Source organism: Stigmatopora nigra, chromosome 14 (assembly GCF_051989575.1).
Source record: "Stigmatopora nigra isolate UIUO_SnigA chromosome 14, RoL_Snig_1.1, whole genome shotgun sequence".
NCBI classification, from domain to species: Eukaryota; Metazoa; Chordata; class Actinopteri; order Syngnathiformes; family Syngnathidae; genus Stigmatopora; species Stigmatopora nigra.
This window is the reverse complement of record NC_135521.1, coordinates 6,563,397-6,586,401: the sequence shown is the minus strand read 5'-3', so window position 1 is coordinate 6,586,401 and position 23,005 is coordinate 6,563,397. Positions and strand designations below refer to the sequence as shown.

The 23,005-nt window shown below is 38.0% G+C and overlaps 2 protein-coding genes across 5 annotated transcripts; both read right to left on the bottom strand.

Moving 5' to 3' along the window:
* Nucleotides 1–490: 490 nt before the first annotated feature.
* On the bottom strand, nt 491–5,297 carry LOC144207776 (uncharacterized; the record flags this gene model as incomplete). The annotated part of the gene is made up of 13 exons (XM_077733415.1): nt 5,168–5,297; nt 5,039–5,076; nt 4,123–4,229; nt 3,874–4,020; nt 3,639–3,785; nt 3,365–3,514; nt 3,037–3,186; nt 2,633–2,788; nt 2,218–2,373; nt 1,807–1,959; nt 1,410–1,565; nt 1,003–1,158; nt 491–749 (listed from the first exon to the last, which is right to left on the bottom strand). Coding segments are annotated over exons 1-13 (1,818 nt in total), but the record flags the coding sequence as incomplete, so codon positions are not given.
* A 4,915-nt stretch (nt 5,298–10,212) lies between these two features.
* csnk1a1 (casein kinase 1, alpha 1) lies at nt 10,213–22,442 on the bottom strand. Of its 4 annotated transcripts, XM_077732581.1 has the most exons (11): nt 21,747–22,441; nt 21,444–21,550; nt 19,209–19,335; nt 18,736–18,834; nt 15,413–15,496; nt 13,120–13,259; nt 12,930–13,008; nt 12,559–12,633; nt 11,979–12,085; nt 11,716–11,864; nt 10,213–10,967 (listed from the first exon to the last, which is right to left on the bottom strand). In XM_077732581.1, exons 1-11 carry the CDS (start codon nt 21,867–21,869, stop codon nt 10,960–10,962), a joined length of 1,098 nt encoding a protein of 365 aa, XP_077588707.1. In that variant the 5' UTR covers nt 21,870–22,441; the 3' UTR covers nt 10,213–10,959. The 4 variants fall into 4 exon arrangements, with proteins under 4 accessions (XP_077588707.1, XP_077588709.1, XP_077588711.1 ...); XM_077732583.1 differs by lacking the exon at nt 15,413–15,496; XM_077732585.1 differs by lacking the exons at nt 21,444–21,550; nt 21,747–22,441 and adding an exon at nt 20,962–21,382.
* Nucleotides 22,443–23,005: the final 563 nt, after the last annotated feature.

Genomic DNA, 23,005 nt, shown 5'->3' with positions numbered 1-23,005 from the left:
ACATTATTGCTACGCCTTTAAATAAGGTTAAAGGGGCTATTCTCTACTAAGGTGTGTTTGTAGCTGCCCTTATTGTTCCAATTCCAGGTTTGTTTTTTTCCCAGTATTTATTAGTGTTATTTTAATCCCAATTGTTTTTGTATTTCTTATGTGTCAACATGTAGAGACAAAATAAAAAATGATACGTGCCTATTTTCCCGGCAGAGAAAGCACTCATTGTCGTATGTAACTCCATCGCTGCCGCAGACCGGCTCGTATTTCTTCAGGCAAAATTGTCCATACGCCTTGCAGGCATCAGCCTCGCACTCACCCTTGTGTTCCACCATCAGTTTCTTGTTATGGACTCTGTTGGTGAGCAAAAAAAAAATCACATTAATTAGTGCAATTGACACAAATATTGAAGACATTATTGCTACACCTTTAAATAAGGTTTAAAGGGGCTATTCTCTACTAAGGTGTGTTTGTAGCTCCCCTTATTGTTCCAATGGTTTTTTTTCCAGTTTTTATTAACTTTTATTTTAATCCCATTTGTTTTTGAATTTAACTTGGATTTATTATGTGCCAACACATAGAGACAAAAAAATGATACGTGCCTATTTTCCTTGCAGAGAAAGCACTCGTTGTCATATGTAAGTCCATCGCTGCCGCAGACCGGTTCGTATTTTGTCTGGCAAAATTGTCCATACGCCTTGCAGGCATCAGCCTCGCACTCACCCTTGTGTTCCACCATCAGTTTCTTGTTATTGACTCTGTTGGTGAGCAAACAAAAATTACATTAATTAGTGCGATTGACACAAAAATTGAAGACATGATTGCTTTGCCTTTAAATCAGGGTTAAAAATGTTATTTTCTAGTAAGGTGTGTTTATAACTGCCCTTATTTTTCCAATTCCAGTTTTTTTCTTCTTCAGTATTTATGAACTTTTATTTTAATCCCATTTGTTTTTGGATTTAACTTGGATTTATTATGCGCCAACACATAGAGACAAAAAATGATACGTGCCTATTTTCTTGGCAGAGAAAGCATTCGTTGTCGTATGTAACTCCATCGCTGCCGCAGACCGGCTCGTATTTCTTCAAGCAAAATGGTCCATATGCCTTGCAGGCATCAATCTCGCACTCACCCTTGTGTTCCACCGTCAATTTCTTGTTATGAACTCTGTTGATGAGCAAAAAAGAATCACATTAATTAGTGTTATTGACGCAAAAAAAGGAAAGACATTGCTACGCCTCTAAATAAGGGTTAAAAATGCTATTTTCTAGTAAGGTGTGTTTATAGCTGCCCTTATTGTTTCAATTCCAGGTTTGTTTTTTCCCCAGTATTAGTGTTCTTTTAATCCCAATTGTTTTTCGTATATAACTTGTATTTCTTATGCGTCAACACGTAGAGACAAAAAAAGCTATACATGCCGATTTTGCAAGCAGAGAAAGCACTCGTTGTCGTATGTAACTCCATCGCTGCCGCAGACCGGGCTGTAGTTCTCCGGGCAAAATTGTCCATACGCCTTGCAGGCATCAGGCTTGCACTCACCCTTGTGTTCCACCGTCAGTTTCTTGTTATTGACTCTGTTGGTGAGCAAAACCAATACATTAGTGTTATTGGCACTATTGCCCCACTTAAGACAAAAAGGGTAGACATTTAAATGAGGGTTAAAAACACTATGTATTATGAAGGTGTGTTCATAACTGCCCTTATTGTTCCAATTCCAAGTTTGTTTTTTTTTCCGGTATTTATTAGTTATTTTCATCCAAATTGTTTTTGTATTTCTTATGTGTAAAGATGTAGAGACAAAAAAGCGATACATGCCTATTTTCCAAGCAGAGAAAGCACTCGTTGTCGTATGTAACTCCATCACTGCCGCAGACTGGCCTGTATATCCTATTGCAAAATGGTCCACTATACGAATCGCAGACGTCACATTCACCCTTGTGTTCCACTGTCAGTTTCTTGTTATGGATACTGTTGGTGAGGGAAAAAAATCACATTAATTAATGTTATTGACACTATTGCCCCACCTACGACAAAAAAAGGAAGCAATGACTCCTACGCCTTTAAATCAGGGTTAAAAACGCCATTTTTTTTACTAAGGTGCGTTCATAACTGCTTTTATTGTTCCAATTCCACTTTTTTTCAGTGCTTATTAGTGTCATTTTAATCCCAATTGTTTTTGTATTTCTTGTGTTAACATATAGAGACAAAATAAAAAATTATACGTGCCTATTTTCTTTGCAGAGAAAGCACTCATTGTCGTATGTAACTCCATCGCTGCCACAGACCGGCTCGTATTTCTTCAGGCAAATATTTCCATACGCCTTGCAGTTTTCAATCTCGCATTCACCCGTGTGTTCCACCGTCAGTTTCTTGTTATGGATACTGTTGGTGAGGAGAAAAAAAATCACATTAATTAATGTTATTGACACTATTGCCCCAATGAAGACAAAAAAGGAAGCCATGACTCCTATGCCTATAAATCAGGGTTAAAAACGCCATTTTTTAACGAAGGTGCGTTCATAACTGCTCTTATTGTTCCAATTCCACTTTTTTCAGTAATTATTAGTGTAATTTTAATCCCAATTGTTTTTGTATTTCTTTTTTGTCAACATGTAGAGACAAAATAAAAAATGATACGTGCCTATTTTCTTTGCAGAGAAAGCACTCGTTGTCGTATGTAACTCCATCGCTGCCACAGACCGGCTCGTATTTCTTCATGCAAAAATTTCCATACGCCTTGCAAGCATCAGGCTCGCACTCACCCTTGTGTTCCACTGTCAGTTTCTTGTTATGGACTCTGTTGGTGAACGAAAAAAATCACATTAATTAGTGTGATTGACACAAAAAAGGAAAGACATGATTGCCAAGCCTTCAAACCAGGGTTAAAAATGCATTTTTTTACAAAGGTGTGTTCATAACTGCCCTTTTTGTTCCAATTCCAAGTTTGTTTTTTCCAGTATCTATTCGTTTTTGTTCAATCCCAATTGTTTTTGGATTTAACTTGGATTTCTTATGTGGAGAGACAAAATAAAAAGTGATACATGCCTATTTTCCAAGCAGAGAAAGCACTCGTTGTCGTATGTAAGTCCATCGCTGCCACAGACTGGGTCGTATGTCTTCTGGCAAAATTGTCCATATGAACTGCAGGCGTCGCATTCACCTGTGTGTTTCACCGTCAGTTTCTTGTGATTGACTCTGTTGGTGAGCAAAAAGAAAAAAACACATTTGTGTTATTGACACTGTTGCCCCACTTAAGACAAAAAAAGGTGTGTTCATAACTTCCCTTATTCTTCAAATTCCAAGTTTGTTTTTTCCAATATTAGTGTTCTTTTAACCCCAATTTTTTTTAGATTTAATTTAAAGCGATACATGCCTATTTTCCAAGCAGAGAAAGCACTCGCTGTCGTATGTAAGTCCATCGCTGCCGCAGACCGGTTCATATTTTGTCTGGCAAATTTGTCCATACGAACTGCAGACGTCACATTCACCCTTGCGTTCCACTGTCAGTTTCTTGTTATGGACTCTGTTGGTGAAAAAAAAATCACATTAATTAGTATTTTTGACTCTATTGGCCCACTTGGGACAAAAAAATGATGGCAATCTAAGAAGAAATGAGCCATAAGCCCTAAAACAAAAACTATACATACTTATTTTCCAGGCAGAGAAAGCACTCGTTGTCATATGTTTTCCAATCGCTGCCGCAAACTGGGTCGTATAACTTGGGGCAAAATAGTCCATACTCATGGCATTTATTGCACTCGCCCTTGTGTGACACCATTGCATTAGGATTACGTCTGTTGGGGAGAAAAATAAAACAAAAAATCCATCAATTCATTTTGTCTTTTTGTGTACATAGAAGAAGAAAGTGAGAATGAGACGTACCGATTCTTCTGGCAGAAATGACATTCGCTGGAGTACGTGCGGCCATCGCTGCCGCAGACCGGGTCGTATATCTCTGGGCAAAATGGGCCAAAACGATTGCAGGATGTGCATTCACCCTTGCGTAACACCTTCACTTTGGGATTAACTCTGTTGGTTAGAAAAAATCAAGATCCACACATTCAGTTGATGACATAGATGATGATGAGGGTGGCTTTGTGTGGCTTTTTGCCAAGTGACAATGATACGTACCCGTGTTTTTGGCAGAAAACACATTCGCTGGGGTACGTTTGACCGTCACTGGCGCAAATTGGGTCATACACCGGCGGGCAATATTTTGTAATCGACCGGCAGGTTTTCTGGAGACAAAAGTTAGTCAATATTGAATATTTTTTTAAAAACAAACTACAATTGCACCACAGATCTTTTAAATCCACCACACACTGATTTAAACTCAAATTCAATTGACTGCTTTCTTCCCCTTGATACTACTTAATTCATTCATCCACTAAAATGCCTTAAAATAATAAAAAATGCTTTTAATGAAGATGAATTGCCTACAAAACCTTCAACTCATTTCATTCAACCCTTAATCTGCCCTTGTTTTTTTCTGCTGTCTTATTTGCCTGCATCTATATATATATATATATATATATATATATATATATATATATATATATATATATATATATATATATATATATATATATATATATATATATATATATATATATATATATATATATATATATATATATATATATATATATATATATATATATATATATATATATATATATATATATATATATATATATATATATATATATATATATATATATATATATATATATATATATATATATATATATATATATATATATATATATATATATATATATATATATATATATATATATATATATATATATATATATATATATATATATATATATATATATATATATATATATATATATATATATATATATATATATATATATATATATATATATATATATATATATATATATATATATATATATATATATATATATATATATATATATATATATATATATATATATATATATATGTATATATTGCCACACAAGTTATATTCCACATATGACTATATAAGGATGAAAAGAGGAATAAAATTCCTTACCTCCATGGGCCAAGGTGGTTGCATAGCCCCCACTTGGACTGCAAAGACAAAAGCAATACATTTCCTCAAATGTCTCAAAACGTGAAGTATCATTAATGTTGTATTATATTTCAAAACGGAAGAACTTACCAGTAAACACCAGAAGAAGACAGAGCATCGCTGCCAGTGCCATTTCTTCTCGCACAAGTTTGCCTTCAACTCGTGTCTGAAGAGAAACGGGTGGCTGACTGACCACCTCTGACCCTTAAATAGGCCACCACCGTCTCTGATTGGTTAGATGTCCAAGGCCAGAAGGCAATTTAAAAAAAAAAAAAAGCAAAAACAAAAAAGAAGAAAAAAAACGGCGGGGTGGTGGTGGAGGTCATTCAGATGTCTCCATTCACTTTTCTGGAATAAAAAAAAGGGAAAAGTTCAATGCAAATCAATGGAGTGATTTTCTTGTATCATTTTATGAATGAATTATTAGTTTCTTTGCTTGTTACTATTTTTCTAGGTAATTTGAAAATAGTTTTTTAAAAATGGGAATAATTTAGTCTCATCATCCAGCACGTGGAATAACTTGCTTTTCAGGCTATTCTAACATTTTTTGGAAAGTTTCCTAAGAAATGGTGACCAGTGGAAAGAAAGAAAAAAGAATAACAGCACAAATCTCATTTTAAATGCACAAAACAGAATGGACACTTAAAAAAAAAAAACATTTCATTGCTATTTCTACCAAAATAATGCATCAGTGAAAGTATCAACCAGATTCCACTCTTTACAAATTGTGACTAAAAAATAAAAACATTGATTTGGAAGTATCAAAGTCTATTATTACTTTATGCAGTATAAATCTCAGCTACCAGGCTCATTATTTTAAACCCAAAAATCCTATTTAAAACCAAGATATCTTTATTTCCAACTCTTTGGGCTCATAATTTCCCCCAAAATCGGCATAACTTCATCTATGGAAACAAGTACTTCAAGTAAAACTATAGGAATGCTGTCCAATTCTTATCTAAGACGGGTTTCTAACTCACACATTCTTTTTTATGAAGCCACCTGGACTGCGCGGTGGCCATTTCATCACCTGTATTCTTATCCTAGGCAGGGACCATGTAGTTATTTAACACTGCGTGAGGACAAAAAAATCAAGGTCTAATAAATAAGTGACAAGGCTATGTAAGAAAAAGACCTCGGACAATATCTCCACGTTGACCTTGGGGTGGAGACAGTTGAGCTTTGTTCAGATCCGGCACATAAAAATATCTTTTGACTTTATCTCAACTTGTCTTTGCAAATGACGCAAATGGTCCAATCAACTCAAGTCGGCGCCACCCGGACAGGACGCCGAAAAATACACATTGAAGGAAAAACATGTACATGGGGCGGCGCGGTGAGGGAAGTGTTAACATGTCTGCCTCGCAGTTCTGGGGTAAAGGGTTCTTCGATCCAAGGTGGGTCCTTAAAGTACGGACTTTGTATGTTGTCGTGTAGGTTTTCGCATGCTAGAGTTAATTTTAAAAAGTATGTATACTTAATTATTGTGCTCTAACCGGATCCACTAACTTGTCTTTGTACATTTTTTTAAAAATTAAATCTTATCCCCAAGCACTTTATCTCTCAACAAGACGGCGAGGTAAGGTAGGTCAAAATAATCCTGACTGTAAGTTTCCGCTCCAAAAAAACTCACAGTGGAAAAAAAAACAAGTAAGAATTATTCACTGGATGCTGTTAAAAGCTAATAATTACAGGTAACAAACAATATGTACATTTCTCAGGTGCGCAGAAGAGGAAATATTTGCAAATGACTGGAGAAAAAAGCTTTTCAAAGTGTCATTCATTCCTTTTCTGAACCACTTTATCCTGACTAGGTTCGCGGGGGGTGTTGGGGCCTATCTCAGTGTCCAATCAGCCTACCATGCATGTTTTTGGAATGTGAAACAAAACCCAAAAAAACCCCACACAGGCCCGGAAAGAACATGTAAACTCCACACAAGTGAACTGACCTGGATTTGAACGCAGAACTCTGAAGCCAATGCTCTAACGGTAACCACTCACCCACCAGGCCACCATCTATAAGACAGTTTAAAAAAGGCGACTTTAAAATAATTTAAAAAATACATCAACTACAGCAGAATACCCAAAAATTCACCACTCTTCTGTTACACCAGTCCATATGACCTAATGACCTTTGACCTCCACTGCTTTCTTCCCTTGTCATTTATTTTCCAAAAAATATAGTCATTTTTAAAAGTTGAGGCAAGAAAGTCATTATTTTTCATTTGCTTGTAACCATATAACTATGAAGAAGAAAATATTTGCAAAAATTCAAAAGTAAAATAAAAACAAAAATAACAACAAGTTTCAATTCATCTTTGAGATCATTGCCTTTATTTTACCCTAGACTAGCATGTGTTGTTCTAACACACTCCTCCGCTGTGTTTACACGGAGAAACTTGAGGAAAGGTGGCCTCCATGGATAAGAAACCAGATTCCGTTAGGCCTTGCAGGGACCCCTGCTTGCCACCTTCACCTTCTTCTCTTTGGCTCTGTTGGTACCAAAAAACAACAACAATCAACACGATAAAAAAAAAAAAAAAAACACGGAATTGAGAGCGGATACTACATGCCTATTTTCCGTGCAAAGAACACACAGATTGGAGTATGTACGTCCATCACTGCCACACACTGGATTGAATTGCTTGGTGCAAAATCCACTGGCATAGATTAGGCAGGGCGACTAGAAACAAAAGTGTAATATGCAGGTATCTTATTAAACTTCAAGATATATTTATTGCAAATTTTGTACAAATACCGATAACAAGTCAAAAAAATCTACCCATGAATTCCTTTATTCTTCAAACTTTAGTTGATGTATGTTGCATAACTTCATATCTACAGTTCAACTTTATTTGTACAGCGTGTCATTTGTGTTAGAACACTGTCGTAACGGATAAATCGTGGCTAAGCACTTTTAAAATACTCCAATTCGCTAGGCGTCAAGGTGCCGCAAATGGCGTGCCGTTAACCCTAAAGGGCGTCGGATTAAAGCATATCATTAATGGCACGCATTTGAAGAGTCTAAGATCAACGTATCGCTTGATGAGCGGGGTTTGTTTATGTCGGGCCAAGCCGTACGAACACCAGCAATGGAAGTTTTGAGTGCTTTTAGAATGTGATCATTTCATTTTGGGGGAGGGGACACTTACCAGTCCATTTAGACCGTGTGGCTTAGAATCTGCGGTCTGAACCCCAATTTTCAGGCTTGGGACTACACAGGCAGATGGGAAGAAAGTCATTGGGCAAAAACATTGTATTAAAAAGATAGCGTAATCACAGGTGTTAACTCACCCGAAAGGACCAGCAGAAAAGCGAGCAACACGGTGAGCTTCATTGTACACCTTCCTTTGGTCTCGGATGAGTAACAGGTGTGCAAGTTCCCATCCGTAAAACCTAAATAGTATAGCGTTGTTCCTGATTGGTTGGCTTGATGCACAAGGACACTGGAATTGTGTCCCTGGAACAGAGCAACAACTTAGATTACTGTCTTTTCAGGTTCTGACTAGTTTGCTGCTTTGTTTTTTGTAACCTGGAATTTGAGCCAAAATGTTACGTTCACCTATGTGGATGCCAGTTTTTATCAACTCAAGTTGTGTCCCAGTAAAAAGGGTTGACTTGCAAAAAATAACTTTTACTTTTATCCACAAGGGGTCGCATTTGGACGGATTCTCGCGGCCTTGTTTATCTGCTGACTCAGCTTTTTTGTCTTGACAAGCACACAAAGAAAAATGCCAGGTATCTTAACTGCTTTCATACACACCCAAATAGGAGGTGGTAAATCACATATAAAAAAATGATATCTCATTGTCAGTTAGTAGATTCGACCAGGAAAAGGACAAACACAGAGCCAATTCTTGGGAATCCTCTGTGCCTATCGTGAACATCTACCAGCATCAATGGCAGCCAATGAAAAAAAGCATTTCATCTCGTTTTAGCTGTTTCTGATCAGGAGAAAAAGATCACATGACACATACTCCCCTCACAGACGTGTACTCATTCATTTTTCATTCTAATTATCCCCACAAGGGCTCGCTAGCCCAATCAAAATGAAAATGTTATATGAAAAGTTAAGATGATTTTCAGCTCGGCATTGTGCCTCAGAGTAGTACTTGTGTGCGTGTGGGTGTGGGTAGCATTATGTGGCAAGAAGAGTGTGTAGCTGAGTCCCAAGGCTACGCAGACCCGTAAGGAGTGGCCCATAAATCCGGTTTCCGTGCATGCGTGTCCATGTTGAAACATGTACATTGACACCTTGAGGGTGTGTCAAGAGCAATTTCGCTGACTCACTCCACATCTTATTATACTGGTTTCTTGGCAAGAAGTGTGCGAGCAACATTCATTCAGAATTGGATGTGAGGCCCTTGTTTTGTTTTCCATTCTTAAATATTAAAGATTTGGAACAAAAAGTTCCATGTTTTGCCCTTGCCACACCCATCTTAAGTTGATCCTCAACATTCTTGGAAATTACAGTCAGCAGTTTGGGAATGTGTTCTCGATTTTGGTCTTACAAACCAAGACTGAGCTAAAAAAAAAAAAAAGTACCAAAACAGATTAGAACAAACCTTCAGAACGTTGCGTCATGATTAAAACCCATCTCCATTTACCACATTTGCCTTTAATCTTTTGGATTTTCATTGATGGCAAGACTCAAAATGAAAAAGCTGGGCTTTTTCTTCTTTCCAACAAAAGCAAGTTTGATTTTGCACCAAAGTAGTGTGCACTCAAACATTGTTAAAACTACAGAACAGGTATATTACTTGCAACAATCATGTTTCCAATTCAAGTTCCCCACCCTTGCAATCTAATCGTGCAAGTCTTACTGGTTGAGCAGGTAGTCACTAAAGCCTCAAACATTTTTTCATTCTTTTCACACACACTACGATGCAGACTTCAATTACACAATTGATATCAATGTACTTACGTTGTCCCCGCAGGTTCAATCCAACAAGTTTTAACATTGACATTTGAATTTTACAAAAAAAATTCTTCTTAGCACCCAGTCATGATGGAACATGCCAGGGAATTGGAACTGCCACACCCCGACTTAAAAAAAAAAAAAAAAAAAGATCTCACCTGTGATCCCAAGCACAAATTTTCCTTTGCATGTAAACCTAAAACGACAAAAAAGTCAGTGTTGTTTAACATTTTTATTGGTATTTCTGGAGAAGACCATGGGTTTTACAACAGATTTAATCATAAGTCATAGCTCTAAACAGAGGGAGCGAGCCAGAGTATCAATCTACAACAGACCGTTGCCTTCAGCTTGCTTATAAATTCAGGCAATCTCCTAACCACCAGAAGGAGAGAAAAAAATTAATAAAAATCCAACCAGCCACCTTTCAGTAAATAAGGGTTCAAGGTTTTTTCATGTATCTCGTCGGAAACAAAAAAGGGAGCGGTTCTCGGGTTTACGTTATTAAACGAGCCGAAAGTGACATGATTAAGTCGCGAGATAGGGAAGAGATGATTTTTAGACGTTCCTGCAGTGAGGAGAAAAAAAAAAAAAAAAAAGCAAGAACTGACTAAAGTTTTAAATTCTGTTTCCAAACAAAACCTTAAAAAAAAAGGAAGCGTGAAGGAAGACACACAGGGAGAAAGAGCGAGAGAGATGAGAAGGTACGTCGGGCTAGGGCAAGGAACTACAACCTCCACATCCAAAGAACCTTTGACTCCCATCCTTTCCTTTCTTTCAGATTGGAGTTTCATTATATACACATAAATATATAGAGAACACATCAGACGTGTGCCAATCTATATATTTCCATGACATAGACAGATGGAAGGGGGACACAGACTTTCTTTGTCGCTTATCCGGAAAAGCCAGCCCCGTTCGTCCCGCTCGCCAACATTTCTGCGCATCTTCCCTTTGGAGAGACGACTCAGAAACCTGTGGACAAGGACAAAACTCCTGGTCAAATACACACACGCTACATTCAAAGAAAGACATCAGTGGCGCTTTGCCAAAAAAGAAAAGGTCGGTCGGTGTTAGTCATTTTCCTGTACAAATTTCCTGCACTGGAAAACAAACAGGAGACAGAAAGCAAGCTGTTTTGCTATTGTTTCTCTTCAAATGAGTACAAAGCACACACCATGGTATAGCGCTCTATTCAAATGTCATTAGTGGTCAGTGACAGCATTCATCTACTTTTAAGACCAATTCCAGAGTAGCAAATCCGACACACCCTTCTCCTCATTTTTACATTGTGTTAATCATGACAAATAAGAAAATGATTGTAAAACTAAAGAATATAGTCAAGAGTCAAGTCATCAGAATGAGTTAGGCAACAGTAAAAGAGAGAAAGAGCGAATGGGGGTGCCCATTGTTCAGCCCCAACAGAGGAACATCATATCAAGGCGGCAGTTAGTAGTCAAATTCCCCAACGACGTCTTTGCTATGGAAAGACAGACCAATTGTATCACCATCTCATTCCTTTGACTTGTGGCTCTGTTTGAAAAGTGCCTCCCCCAAAAGGAGTATTTGAGCTTTGCCACATTCCCAATTTAGAGATTCGAGGAGCACTGGGCTTGTAGTGTATGGCTTGTAGGATGCAAATAGTGGAGGCCTCCATACAATACTGAGACAAGGAGCAATTGGTGTCTAGGAAAAAAACGTCGCTTGGCTGTTTGCTACTAACCTTTCATGTTAGGCTTGGGTTTGTCAGTTTGCTTGCCTGTGGGGGTTTGTGCCTGTTGGCCTTGGCCCCCGGCGGCAGCGCCCTGCTGCGCTGCTTTCTGTTTCAGCATGGTCCAGTCGAATGTGTAGTCATACTGGTGGTTCAAAGTCCTAAAACATACCATGAAAGTTCAAGTTCAAAATTCCATTGAAGTTTATCGGTCGAGCGAGAAGAACAAAAAATATCCGCCATAGACAACGCCTTGAAATATTCAAGTCAAATACCTAAAGAGAATGCGGAAGAGTTGGCGCAGATACATGTAGTCTGGAGCCTCCTCAAAGCGTAGGCCACGGCAATAGTTCAGATACATGGAAAATTCTGCTGGAAAACCCTGCAAACAAATAAATACTCCAAGTTATCCTGATGTTAAAACAAGATATCAGATCTTTTTTTTCTGGATTCTAAGTCACTCTTAGGTTTAACGGGACTACTGGCCACTTTTCGGGGAAAAAATGTACGTCATCCGCCGAGTGTCTTTGGTAAGTAGTAGTCACTAGTATGACTCGCGCGAAAAAAAAAAAAAAAAAAAATTAAAAAAAAAAAAAGAGTTCAAAAGATTCATATTGTTGCAAAACTGTGTCGAAAGCATTGTCTCGGTCAGCTGTGTTGCACATAGTTATACAGTTGCTTCCTTTAGCTTGGCTACCTAAAGCATCATAATGGCACTCCAGCTCATTTGTCAGTCTATCTTTTTCGGTCTCTTTTCCACGACAAACAAAACTATGAAAACGGAGTGACTTAATAGTCGAGAAAATAAGATGGTTCCAATATTGTTTGGCGGTTGTACCTTTAATATACTCTTACCTTACAGAGGATTTCCACTGGGGTAGACATTTTCTTCTCTGAGATTTTCTCATACTTCTGCTTTTTGGTGGCTGCCTGGTAAGCAAAGTTTAGAGTGATAAAGTATGTCACGCATACTAATTCTGAATAACAACTACTTTAAAACTGTATTTCTTTTTGTTCTGCTATGGATTTAGGGTCTTTTGTGTTAAGGCAACCAGCCACATCATTGAGTTGTAAATAGATTTGACCTTAGTCAAGCATTTTAATCAAGGCCAAGTTTTCACTACACAATAGTTTAGAGTACTCAATAATCAAACTACGGTGCCCCTTTAGGAAACAGACCAACATTATTACATGTGTTTGGGGGTAGTCCAGTTACAGTTTCATACCTTCAGTCCTTGCCAGGGCAGGCTGGTTCTGTTGAAGTACATCAGCACATAACCTAGTGACTCCATGTCATCACGGCGACTGGAAACAACAATTTTACTTTAGTATAACAGAAGCATTGTCTTGAAGACAAGTACATTGCTTTAATCCAACATGTAAAACTAGTGTCAAAGAGCTGCCATTTAAACAAACCTTTGTTCAATGCCCAGGTGAGCATTGATGGAGGCATAACGTGCCGTGCCAGTCAGGTTCTTGTCTTCTCTGTAGGGGATGTGCTGTCGTGTTCGGTTGTCTCTGTACTTCTTCGCCAATCCAAAGTCAATAAGGAACAACTATGTGGAGGCAGAAAAATAAAGAAAAAACAGAGAGTGATTGGTATTGATATTGAAATCCCAGGAACTAATCAGAAAAACTGACAATGCACAGCATTAGGTCCACATGTATTTTAACATCAAACTGCATTTTTCGCTGTTGGTGTATAAAAAAATCCTCGAAAGCTTGCCTTGTAAGTTCCAAGATGCACTTGGATTCATCATGATCCACTCTCATCCTATATTACATCAAACTCCTAAAATGTGTGGGGTTGTTAGAATGCATTTGTCAAAGTATAAAGGTAGAATTACACTAAAAACCAAGTTACCTGAAGTATAGTTTGTATAATTCCTGGAGTTCAGTTTTGATCATGTAATTCATGGCCCTTTCAAGAAATCTAGTTCAGCAAGTCTTTTGGGAAAATCGCTGCCAGATTTTAATGCATTGTTGGTCGTACCTATTTTTCTGAGAGGTTACGGATCGTGATTTAGCACAGCACATTGTATATTAGAAAAGTCATGCAGAAAAAAAAAAAAAAAAAAGGTACGCTAAACCATAAAACCAGGTGTTGGAAAAATGTTGGAAATGAAAAGGGGTTTTGCCTGTAACCTTGTAACGATAGCGTGTTTCCAAAAACTGGGATCACCATTTAAAAAGAAACATGGTGTATATTAAGTCTCTAATGAGCTTTTAATGACATGCACTGGAATACCTCCTCAAATATGAAAGCCCCAAAATTTTGATTAGAGTGAAAGTTGCTAACCAAGAAAGCAACCGTTTGCTGCAATATGGCCGCTAAAATAATGTAATGGATTTTACGTTGATATCGGAGTGGACGTCACTGAAATAACGTCCACATTGAATGTCCCAAATGAAGTATAGCTTATTGTAAAGGCAAATTCAGATCAAACCTATTAACCAAAGTAATAGTATTGTATAGAAAATATTACCAAAAAGAAAGACCGCAATAAAAGCAAGTCATCTTGAAAAGGTCTTGCTGATTTTGACACTTCTTTGGATCCACACACAACCACAAAAATGGTGAGTGAGTTTCACTTGAATGCACTTAAAGTGCTTGGACACTGTCACTTGGGTGCCCTATGTGATGACACAACATCAGGAGCAATATGGGCTACAGTATCTTGTTCCAAGGGACTTTGACAGTCATCACAGCAAGGGATCAAACCCACAACCTTTGTATTGGAGACAACTATTCTACACTGAGCTATTCTAGGCTTGTCATGATCTGAAACAACAATGGGCTATTGTACCTGACGGACCAGCAAATTGTCGATGTTTGCTGGCACAGGTTTTTTTTTTCGCTTATAATTGGAAAGTAAAGTTTGACAGTTGAGACAGATCATGCTGAATTTACTGTGTTCTACTCTAAAACATCTTTTTGCTCCACAACCCAAAAACATAGGAACAAACCCTTGTTTTCTACCAAATCCACTCTGACTGGATGACAATAGGAGTTTGGAACTTCTGCCAGAATGGTGTCGCAATTCTGGATGTGTGCCGCTCGCTAATCAGGCCAAAGCCCAGGACTCACTCACATGCGAGTTTCGTTAAAGATTAAAACCCCGATTACAAGATACAGACGGAGGTATGAACATGTCCATACTTTCCAAGTGTGACTTGAGTTGAACTCAAGTATTCGGGAAAATTGTTAGATTCGGTGAACATTTGCTGCTGCAGTCCATTACGTTGGCTGCAATTCAACAATTGTGTTCAACCACCACAAGACAAGACAATTTAACTAAAACTTTGAAGCTTGGCCTTTCCTATTAATTTGGCAATTTTCAAATTCTTTTTTCAAGGTTGTTAAATCTCACCAGATCATTTCTTGAAGAAAATCATGCTTGCATTTTACCTAACTCTTCAACCATCCCAGTTTGACGTCATTGTATAATACTTGATTGACTCTGGGGCCAAACAAACAGGAGTTGCCTTTATATTTAAGAGAAGAGAGTGGGCCGAGACAATCAATAGCTGGATGATTATGCCGAAAGGTTTATCCTCCTCTTCTGATGGAAAAGTGCACGCTGGGCAGTCAAGTATAATTGGTGCAAGATGAACACTAATGGTGATTCACTGTGCCTGCATAGTTGATTCTAATTGCGAAGCGACAACTGCTGTTGTGAGGCAGCTGGTGTTGCAATAAAGGTCACACCTGGTTTAATCCTGAGAAAGATGGGTCCTGAGAAGAGCTAACCGCCAAGCTTCTTTTCCTCTTCCCCACTGACGAGTCTAAACACTAGGGCAGACAGTAGAGGGGCATGGGTCAAAAATTACACAGCCTCTAACCATCTTCAGTCACAGTTAGCAAGAGTACAACAGGCACTTCTTGTTGTACCCACCACTTCATTTAATACCGTTTGGTACTGTACAACAAAGGGAGCACCTATTGTACAATTAAAGGTTGCCCCGCGCAAACATGGGCTCCTTTTTGGGTGTATTCTCGGTATGTAAATGATCAATCTGGTCATCAGTCAAGAAGACTCACTTGTGTGATTTTCTTCTGTCACGACAACCATGGAAAGATCAACCGTGTAGAAAAAAAAAGGCCAGAACAGATGCAAAACAGGGTGACATTTGATTACGGGAATTATGGGCCGCAACAAATCACTAAAATCACGCGTGAAAGCAAGTGGAAGGTTACGGAACAGAGCGAAGCAAGACTTTACTGCATTCGTGTGCCTTTAGCTTTAGCTTTTAGTCAGTGTCAAACCACTCTCCAAAGTCAGCGCTCGTAAACGAATTCTGTAAAAAATAAAATAAACCGAATGCAATGGGGGGGGGGGGGGGGGGGGGGGGTGCGCCAAATCACAATATTCTATTAAAAACGGAGCAAAGGAGAGATCAACAGTTTAAACTGAGAACATGTAGCATATTAAGGGGAACATGTTGAATTCAAATTTTGCGGTGTAAACAAATCTAAAAAAATAAATACAAATAAAGATCGGGAGAGGTAGCAATAAGATGTCGGCCGGAAGGGTCAATTGGATATATGAAAACGGCTGAAAGACCAATTACTATTGAAAAACTTAACTGGATGCCCATGATGTTAAGTTCCTCAAAAAGAACGGCACCACAAAGTTTCTGTAGATAAAATCAGAATGGGCTAAGAAATACTTCCAGCAACCATTCCTGGTGAACACAATCTACGATTCCATACGCTGTTGCATGCTCCACACTACAGTGGAAAGAAGCCATTTCTAAACAGGACTCGGAAGCACAGGCATTTCCTCTGGGCTTGGGGGTCATTTAAAATTGAGTATGGCCAAGTACAAAACTGGAGGCCCCATTGCCATCCGAACTAAAGAGGACGAAGAAAACCCAAGTTGTCGCAAGCACTCAATTGAGATGCCTGCACCGGTTCAGGTACGAGTCTGGCATGGGCAGCTTAAAACTTCTGGAAAGGAACTGTCAAAACAAAATGGCATATTCGGGTTCACATCCGGACATTGTCTCGTTCAGAGAAGACCTAGCATTTCATAAAGAGGAAGGTCCGCCAAGGAGTCTCAAGAAAGTGCGGTCCAACCATTGCTCAATGTCACGCCCAGCCACATGACATGTCCAGAAGAGGACCAGGTTTGAAATATAGAATTAGGAAGTGACATCACTTTGTTTGACCAGCTTTCTTCTTACAACAATGAAGAGAAAAAGGGAAAAAAACATTTCTTGGAAAAAGAGCTGCAAAGTCAGTCATCAGTCTTGCTGATATTGCTCCTTTTGTCAACACGACTGTTTAGTTAAAAAGCTGACAAAAACCAGGTTAGACAACATATTGCTTCCAGCTAAAAGGGGAGGAGTTAAAAAAAAATATATTTAACAGTGTAAATATTGCTAGATTCAATAACCTACTCTACTTATTGTGATTGCAACTTTTGAAAACTGGATTCAATGTCCATAACATTTAAGAATTGACTTTTTTCATTCTTTAAGGATCTGCAGGACACTTTATACTATGTGACCGTCTTAAAAAAAATGCTCCTCAGATATAACTAAAAAGGATTTTTCAAAAATATAACAATAGTATTTGAAAATAAACAAGCAGCATGTGAGCAACAAGAGGCGTAGCTGCATTATCAAAAGTTTTTCACAAGCAGTAAAAATAAAGTAATTCTAAGCAAACCAAAGACTACAAAGTCGGTCCTCCATCGTACTAAAACATGTTTTTGAGATTTCTCCAAATGCTGTTGCTGTGGCAACAAGGTTGTTTGCAGAGAGAAAGACGGCTGTTTAAAAAGAAAACAAACATGCATATAAATGTAGCTACATTTAGAAAAACAAAATCAAAAACCTTCTGGACACAAAGACTTGTAGAAGTTATGGAAGTCATTATTTGTAGCCTTTGAATAGAATTTCTATCATATCACAGCAACATTGAATGTGCTGTCATCTGCAAGATGAATTGCCTTTTTAAAAAAATGGATAATGTACACATAAAAGTAATACTGGTAACCTATCACATGCAGTTGAACCCAAGGCAGCCTCATAAGCTTAAATTAATACAGCAGCCTTTAATCAGACCAAAGAAACAATTTAGTTTCAAAAAGGTTGTTGATTACTCTTTTCCTCAAGCGCTTGCTTAGGGATTCATCTGTTGAACATCAAAGCCCAAAGGGATTTGTAACAAAAATTAAAGCAAAAAAATACATTTTCACAAGATGAACCAATGGACTCTTTAATAGACAGAATTATTGAATTGTGGCATCCATAGTGAATGCACAGTAAACTAGGCTGTGTAGTCTGTAGTGAAGAAAGCATGTTAATAGTGAAAGAAGGTTGTGTGGAATTACAGAGAAACAAACCACAAAGCCTTGCTAATTACTATTGGCAAAAAGCTTTGATGATTGAATCTTAACATTTACTTACTCCAATATATGCCTTCATGAGGGTGGTAGATGGCCGTCTTCAATTTTTTTGTCGGAATGAGCATTACGGATCTCAATCCATTTGAATATTGCATAAAAAATTGGCAAACACCAATAAAAATCAAGAGCAGCATAAATGTGTTGTATAAAAAAAGGGTTCTAGGTGTACTCCTTTCATACCTTCAATGTAGCTAATCACTGGCTGATGAAGCATCATCACAGGTTACAATACACCCACAAATATTGTTTATATTAACAATCACATCACCTGAATTATCCTGCATCCCCGATTTTCATTTGCTTGAAGACAAAAAGAACCAATTTTGTCCCGCTTAAGATAGCAGGACTATGCATAGCATTAATTGTGACAACAACAAAAAAAAAACGGGGGCCAAAAGTGTTGGTGTGAATTCATGTGAATTTATATGCATATGAAAAAAATATTTGCGTATGTGGAAAATGTAGTTTTTATTTTTCTTAATCATGACAAAATAGCCAGAAGCCAATTAATGCATAGTTCTCAAGTCATGCTTAAATATGTTGCATTTTGAACTGCAAAACTCTCGTGCAGTTTCACCACTTTTGTCTTAGCAAGGAACGGACTCGCAGGTCTTACCTTATTACAATGTCGGCCGATGCCCATGAGAAAGTTGTCTGGTTTGATATCTCTGTGGATGAAGTTCTTTGATTGTACAAATTCAATTCTGCTGATCATCTAAAACAGGAACCAAAACAATCACAAAGGGTATGGATGGAATCATTACACTTCCTTCAATAATTGATAGATTTTGACTACTTAACTTAATGGTCTACTCTTAGTTTAATACTCTGGTACGCACAACGGTTAATAGCTCATGCCAAATCTATACACTCACGAGTATAACAAAACCTGCATCTTGAACATGGAGTCACCTTTGATCATACAACAATAGTTCGTGAGCCTCGTGGAGACAAATGCTTTAAAATGGCTGCAACTTTAGAACAAGTTGTCTTTTATGCATAAAATGTCATTGAATTTAGCAAATTCTAGCTCAACACTTAAGACTTAGATTTTGGGAGGCACGTATGAATGACGTGAGCATTAGCTACCTGGTCTGCAAGCATAAGGACTGTCTTCATGGTGAAGCGTCGAGAGCAGAAGTTGAACAAGTCCTCAAGGCTGGGGCCAAGCAGGTCCATGACTAGGACATTGTAGTCTTTTTCTTGGCCATACCACCTAATGGGGATAAGATTTGTTAGGTTGGCTTGATTTTATTTTCAACCAAGTCCAAGTGTGAAACTGCATTGGCGCCAAGATTTTTGCTTAATGACAGTAAGAATTCAAATGCTAAAGTTGATGCTGTCCACTGGCATTCTTGCCAATTAGCTAATTGAGACTCTGCTCCCCAAGAAAATTTGCCAACTAACCATGGCTGACAGAGGCGATTTGACTGATCAAAAACTCCCTTCCGCATCAAATGCCCTGCCTAATGAAAGTTTGAGCGAGCGCAGTCATTCTGGTGTGTGCGTGTGTGTGTGTGAAAGGCATTCTCACAGTTGATGTTTGTTCAGAGTGCCAGGTTTCCATAGAGATTTCTAGGCCGACAGTGTGTAATTATGTCATTCTACATTTCTTTCTCCGTGCCCCTGGTTGGTGGCAACGTGACTTTTCAGCGTTTTTGGTAAGTGAAAAGCAGTATACTATCAGAATTCCAGACAAATGCCTAATTTCTCCAGGACATCAAATGAAAATGACTATTTTATTTTTTTCACTTCTATTACAGATGGGACAATTCAAATCATTACAGAAGGGAGGCTATAGTAACCCAGTTTTACAGGCTTTACAAGTATTTAGTTTGTCAAATAACATTTAGTACAAACAAATACAAATTAGTACAAAGTGTGATTGGGGATCAATTACCAGAAATCGGTACGTGCTGAAAAACAAACTTACCACATTAACCGATCTGATAATGATTTCCCAATACACTAGGCCACAAGTTATAAACTAGTCGCACTAGTTATAGACTATGGCCACACGTCAGAAATGGGTTTGAAAGAAAATTGGAATTTATAAACCAAGTGACAAACACTTGCAATGGCACCACCAATTAATAGCTCCAGTTAAGTTGAGCTAATTACTACTAGCAGTAGTAGCTACTACTACTCTACTACAGGAGATTCTACTCCAGAAATGATACAGCTCTAAATGCGCAAGTGATGGAGTTAAGTGATGCCACCACTATAGTCAGATTTTCTCATTATTTCCCTTATGTTTGCATATCCATCACTCTGTATCAGACTTGAAAACAATGAATTGCACAATTGTACTCTAAAAAAAATAATCATTGCATACAGAGTACTATGACAAAATTATAAAAAACTGGCTTTGTGGGTGGACACATGAACATACTTATTATAAAGCAACCGGTTTAATTCTAATCTATCCTGGATTGACAGGTGTAGCTATTTTAATAGGCATCCTCATTACTAAGAACAAGAAAATTAGTGAGAACCCAAGACCATCCTATTATGTGGACATCACGTAGGTTGTACCATGTGCCAAAAGTTAATTTTAAAATATGACATCCCCATATATGGACACCTTGTCTTAATTAAAAACAATAATCAATTTGTAAAATTATTAAATTGAGAGACATTTCATAGCAACAACAAACATGTCTAACTCAATTCTAGTACTTACAAAGTAATATATTAAGAAACAGGTGTTCCACATGTGAATTCAGAACACTCACATACCCATACCCAGAATGATCATTTCAGGTAAACAAGTAACTTTTATTTAGTGAATAGGCTTCAACTCAGGCAGGTAAGAGAGATAAAATGGATGGCTCTTACTTACATTTGCTGAGGCAACTTAGAATGCCCCGAAGCAAATAGCCAGGAAGTGTCGAGCGGCTTTTTTGAGTCACGCTCGAAGACCATTGCAATCAAATATAAAAAAACAACGTGTGATTGACGACGTTAACCCGTCTCTTAACACTGAATAAATGCACTTCGCAATCCGCTCTGGCTGTTGTTTTCCCTGCTGAGTTCCGCCGCCATTTTGTTGAGAGCGAGCACAACAAAAGAGGAGCGGCCATTTCCACACTTATCAGCTTTTCCTCGCACCGAACAGCTGTTCTTCACGATTAAACAAACATTTTACTGACAACCACCTTTGTCACTTATAAAATCATTCAATTCAACTCATATCTAATGGAGCACAATAGCGTAATTAACGTTTGGTAGACGACAGGTCTTGGAGCAACAACCTTGTTTCCTTGTTTCTTGACTTAGCATATACAAGAGCAAATATTTATCTAAAAAGAAAAGTCTCCTTACCGTATGTGTGGGATTCCGATACCACCTTGTAGAATCTTGTACAGCTTACTTTCGTATAACAACTGTGGGTGTCGGGCTTTTTGTGATTCCAATTTCACCGCTACCTCCTAAAATTAAGACAGGTGACAGTAAATCTTTGTATCTTAGTTTAATTTAACACATCCATTTCCGTACTTGAATCCTTAAGCAAATAGGTGGTGCTTTCTAGAACCGAGTCACCACCGATGATTGAGCAAATAATTTGACGTTGACAAACTTAAAGGCTACGTTAGTAGTTCCTACTGAAAATTTACGAATCATTACCTCTCCATTCGTGACGTTGATGGCCAAGTAAATGTCGCCGAAAGACCCCGATCCAATTTTCCGCACAAGCTTGTACTTCCCACCGACAATAAATTCGGCTTTAGAGCCACTGCTGCTCGCCATAATGTCCACCAGAAGACGATTTGCTTCAGGAAATTCGTGTTTAGGTTCTAATCAAATGGTCCACGAAACATAAATGTAATCCTTTTCCCGTTGGTGTTGGCTCAAAATGGACTAATGGGAGCTAAACAGGGAGAAGTGGCCAACGTAATGCGCAAATCGGGGTATAGGGCCAAAAATATATGCCAGCATCCACAAAAGATCTTCGTTACAATACGAATTCCTTTAAGAACACTGTGTGACGTGCTAGTAAAAACGTAGAAGTCGATGGAACTCCGAAATATCGCACGGCCTTGTACGAAGAGCCAGTCAAGAAACCTAGGTGGCTAAACGCTAGCACATTCGCGAGGACCGTCGCTGGAAAGAAAAATAAAAGACAAGGTCGACACCGACCGAAGATTGACAAGCCAATACAGTTACGGTCGCGGACGATAACCTTTCTCTATCTGGACATTTCAGTCCTCAAAAGCTACCCGGCTAAGTTGAAAGGGTCGCAACCGCTTGAGCACAGTGCAACCCACTCAGTCCGCCATCTTGTCTTCTCTGCCCTTTCTCTTTGCTGGTTGCTGGTTGCGAGAGTTTGATAGCGCATGAGCTGTTCAAGGACCGTCGGAAATCATGGTTTTTCCTCCCCACAGTGCCTTTCCGTGGGATTTATTAGTCAACATTATTTCGGATTATTTGTGATTTAGAATGTTTTACGGAGCAAATTTGTTCCATATTATTTGTGATTTACAATTTGTCAGTGAGTAACAATTAAATCGTCATCTGAGAGTTTTTTTTCCTCACATACAATATGGAAATAGCATTTCAAAGATGCAGGTATTTTAAAATGTACAAAATGGATGAATACTAATTTTGTAAATATGTCTTTTTGCTTCAATGGTTGGCAATTTTTATATTTCATCATAAGAATTTAAAATAAAATAACATTTAAGTCAATACAAAAGAAAAACACTAGTTAAACTTCCAAATAACACTGTGAAATTGATTAGAAATATAACAGTATTTAAATGAGTTGCCTATCAAAGTTTAAAGTAAAATAATATGTATTGTTTTGTCTATTATAGACCGAGGCATGCGCGCATGCGCACAATGAATATATTGGCCGGTGTTAAATAATTCCAGTGGCGCCGTCT

Coding starts and splice junctions, on each gene's coding strand:
- csnk1a1 (XM_077732581.1), bottom strand. CDS start 21,869: ATGGCGAGCAGCAGTGGCTCTAAAGCCGAATTTATTGTCGGTGGGAAG. Junction 15,497..18,735: donor TCGGCCGACATTGTAATAAG/GTAAGACCTGCG, acceptor TGTCTGCCCTAG/TGTTTAGACTCGTCAGTGGG. Junction 11,865..11,978: donor CTCTTCCGCATTCTCTTTAG/GTATTTGACTTG, acceptor GGTATGTTTTAG/GACTTTGAACCACCAGTATG.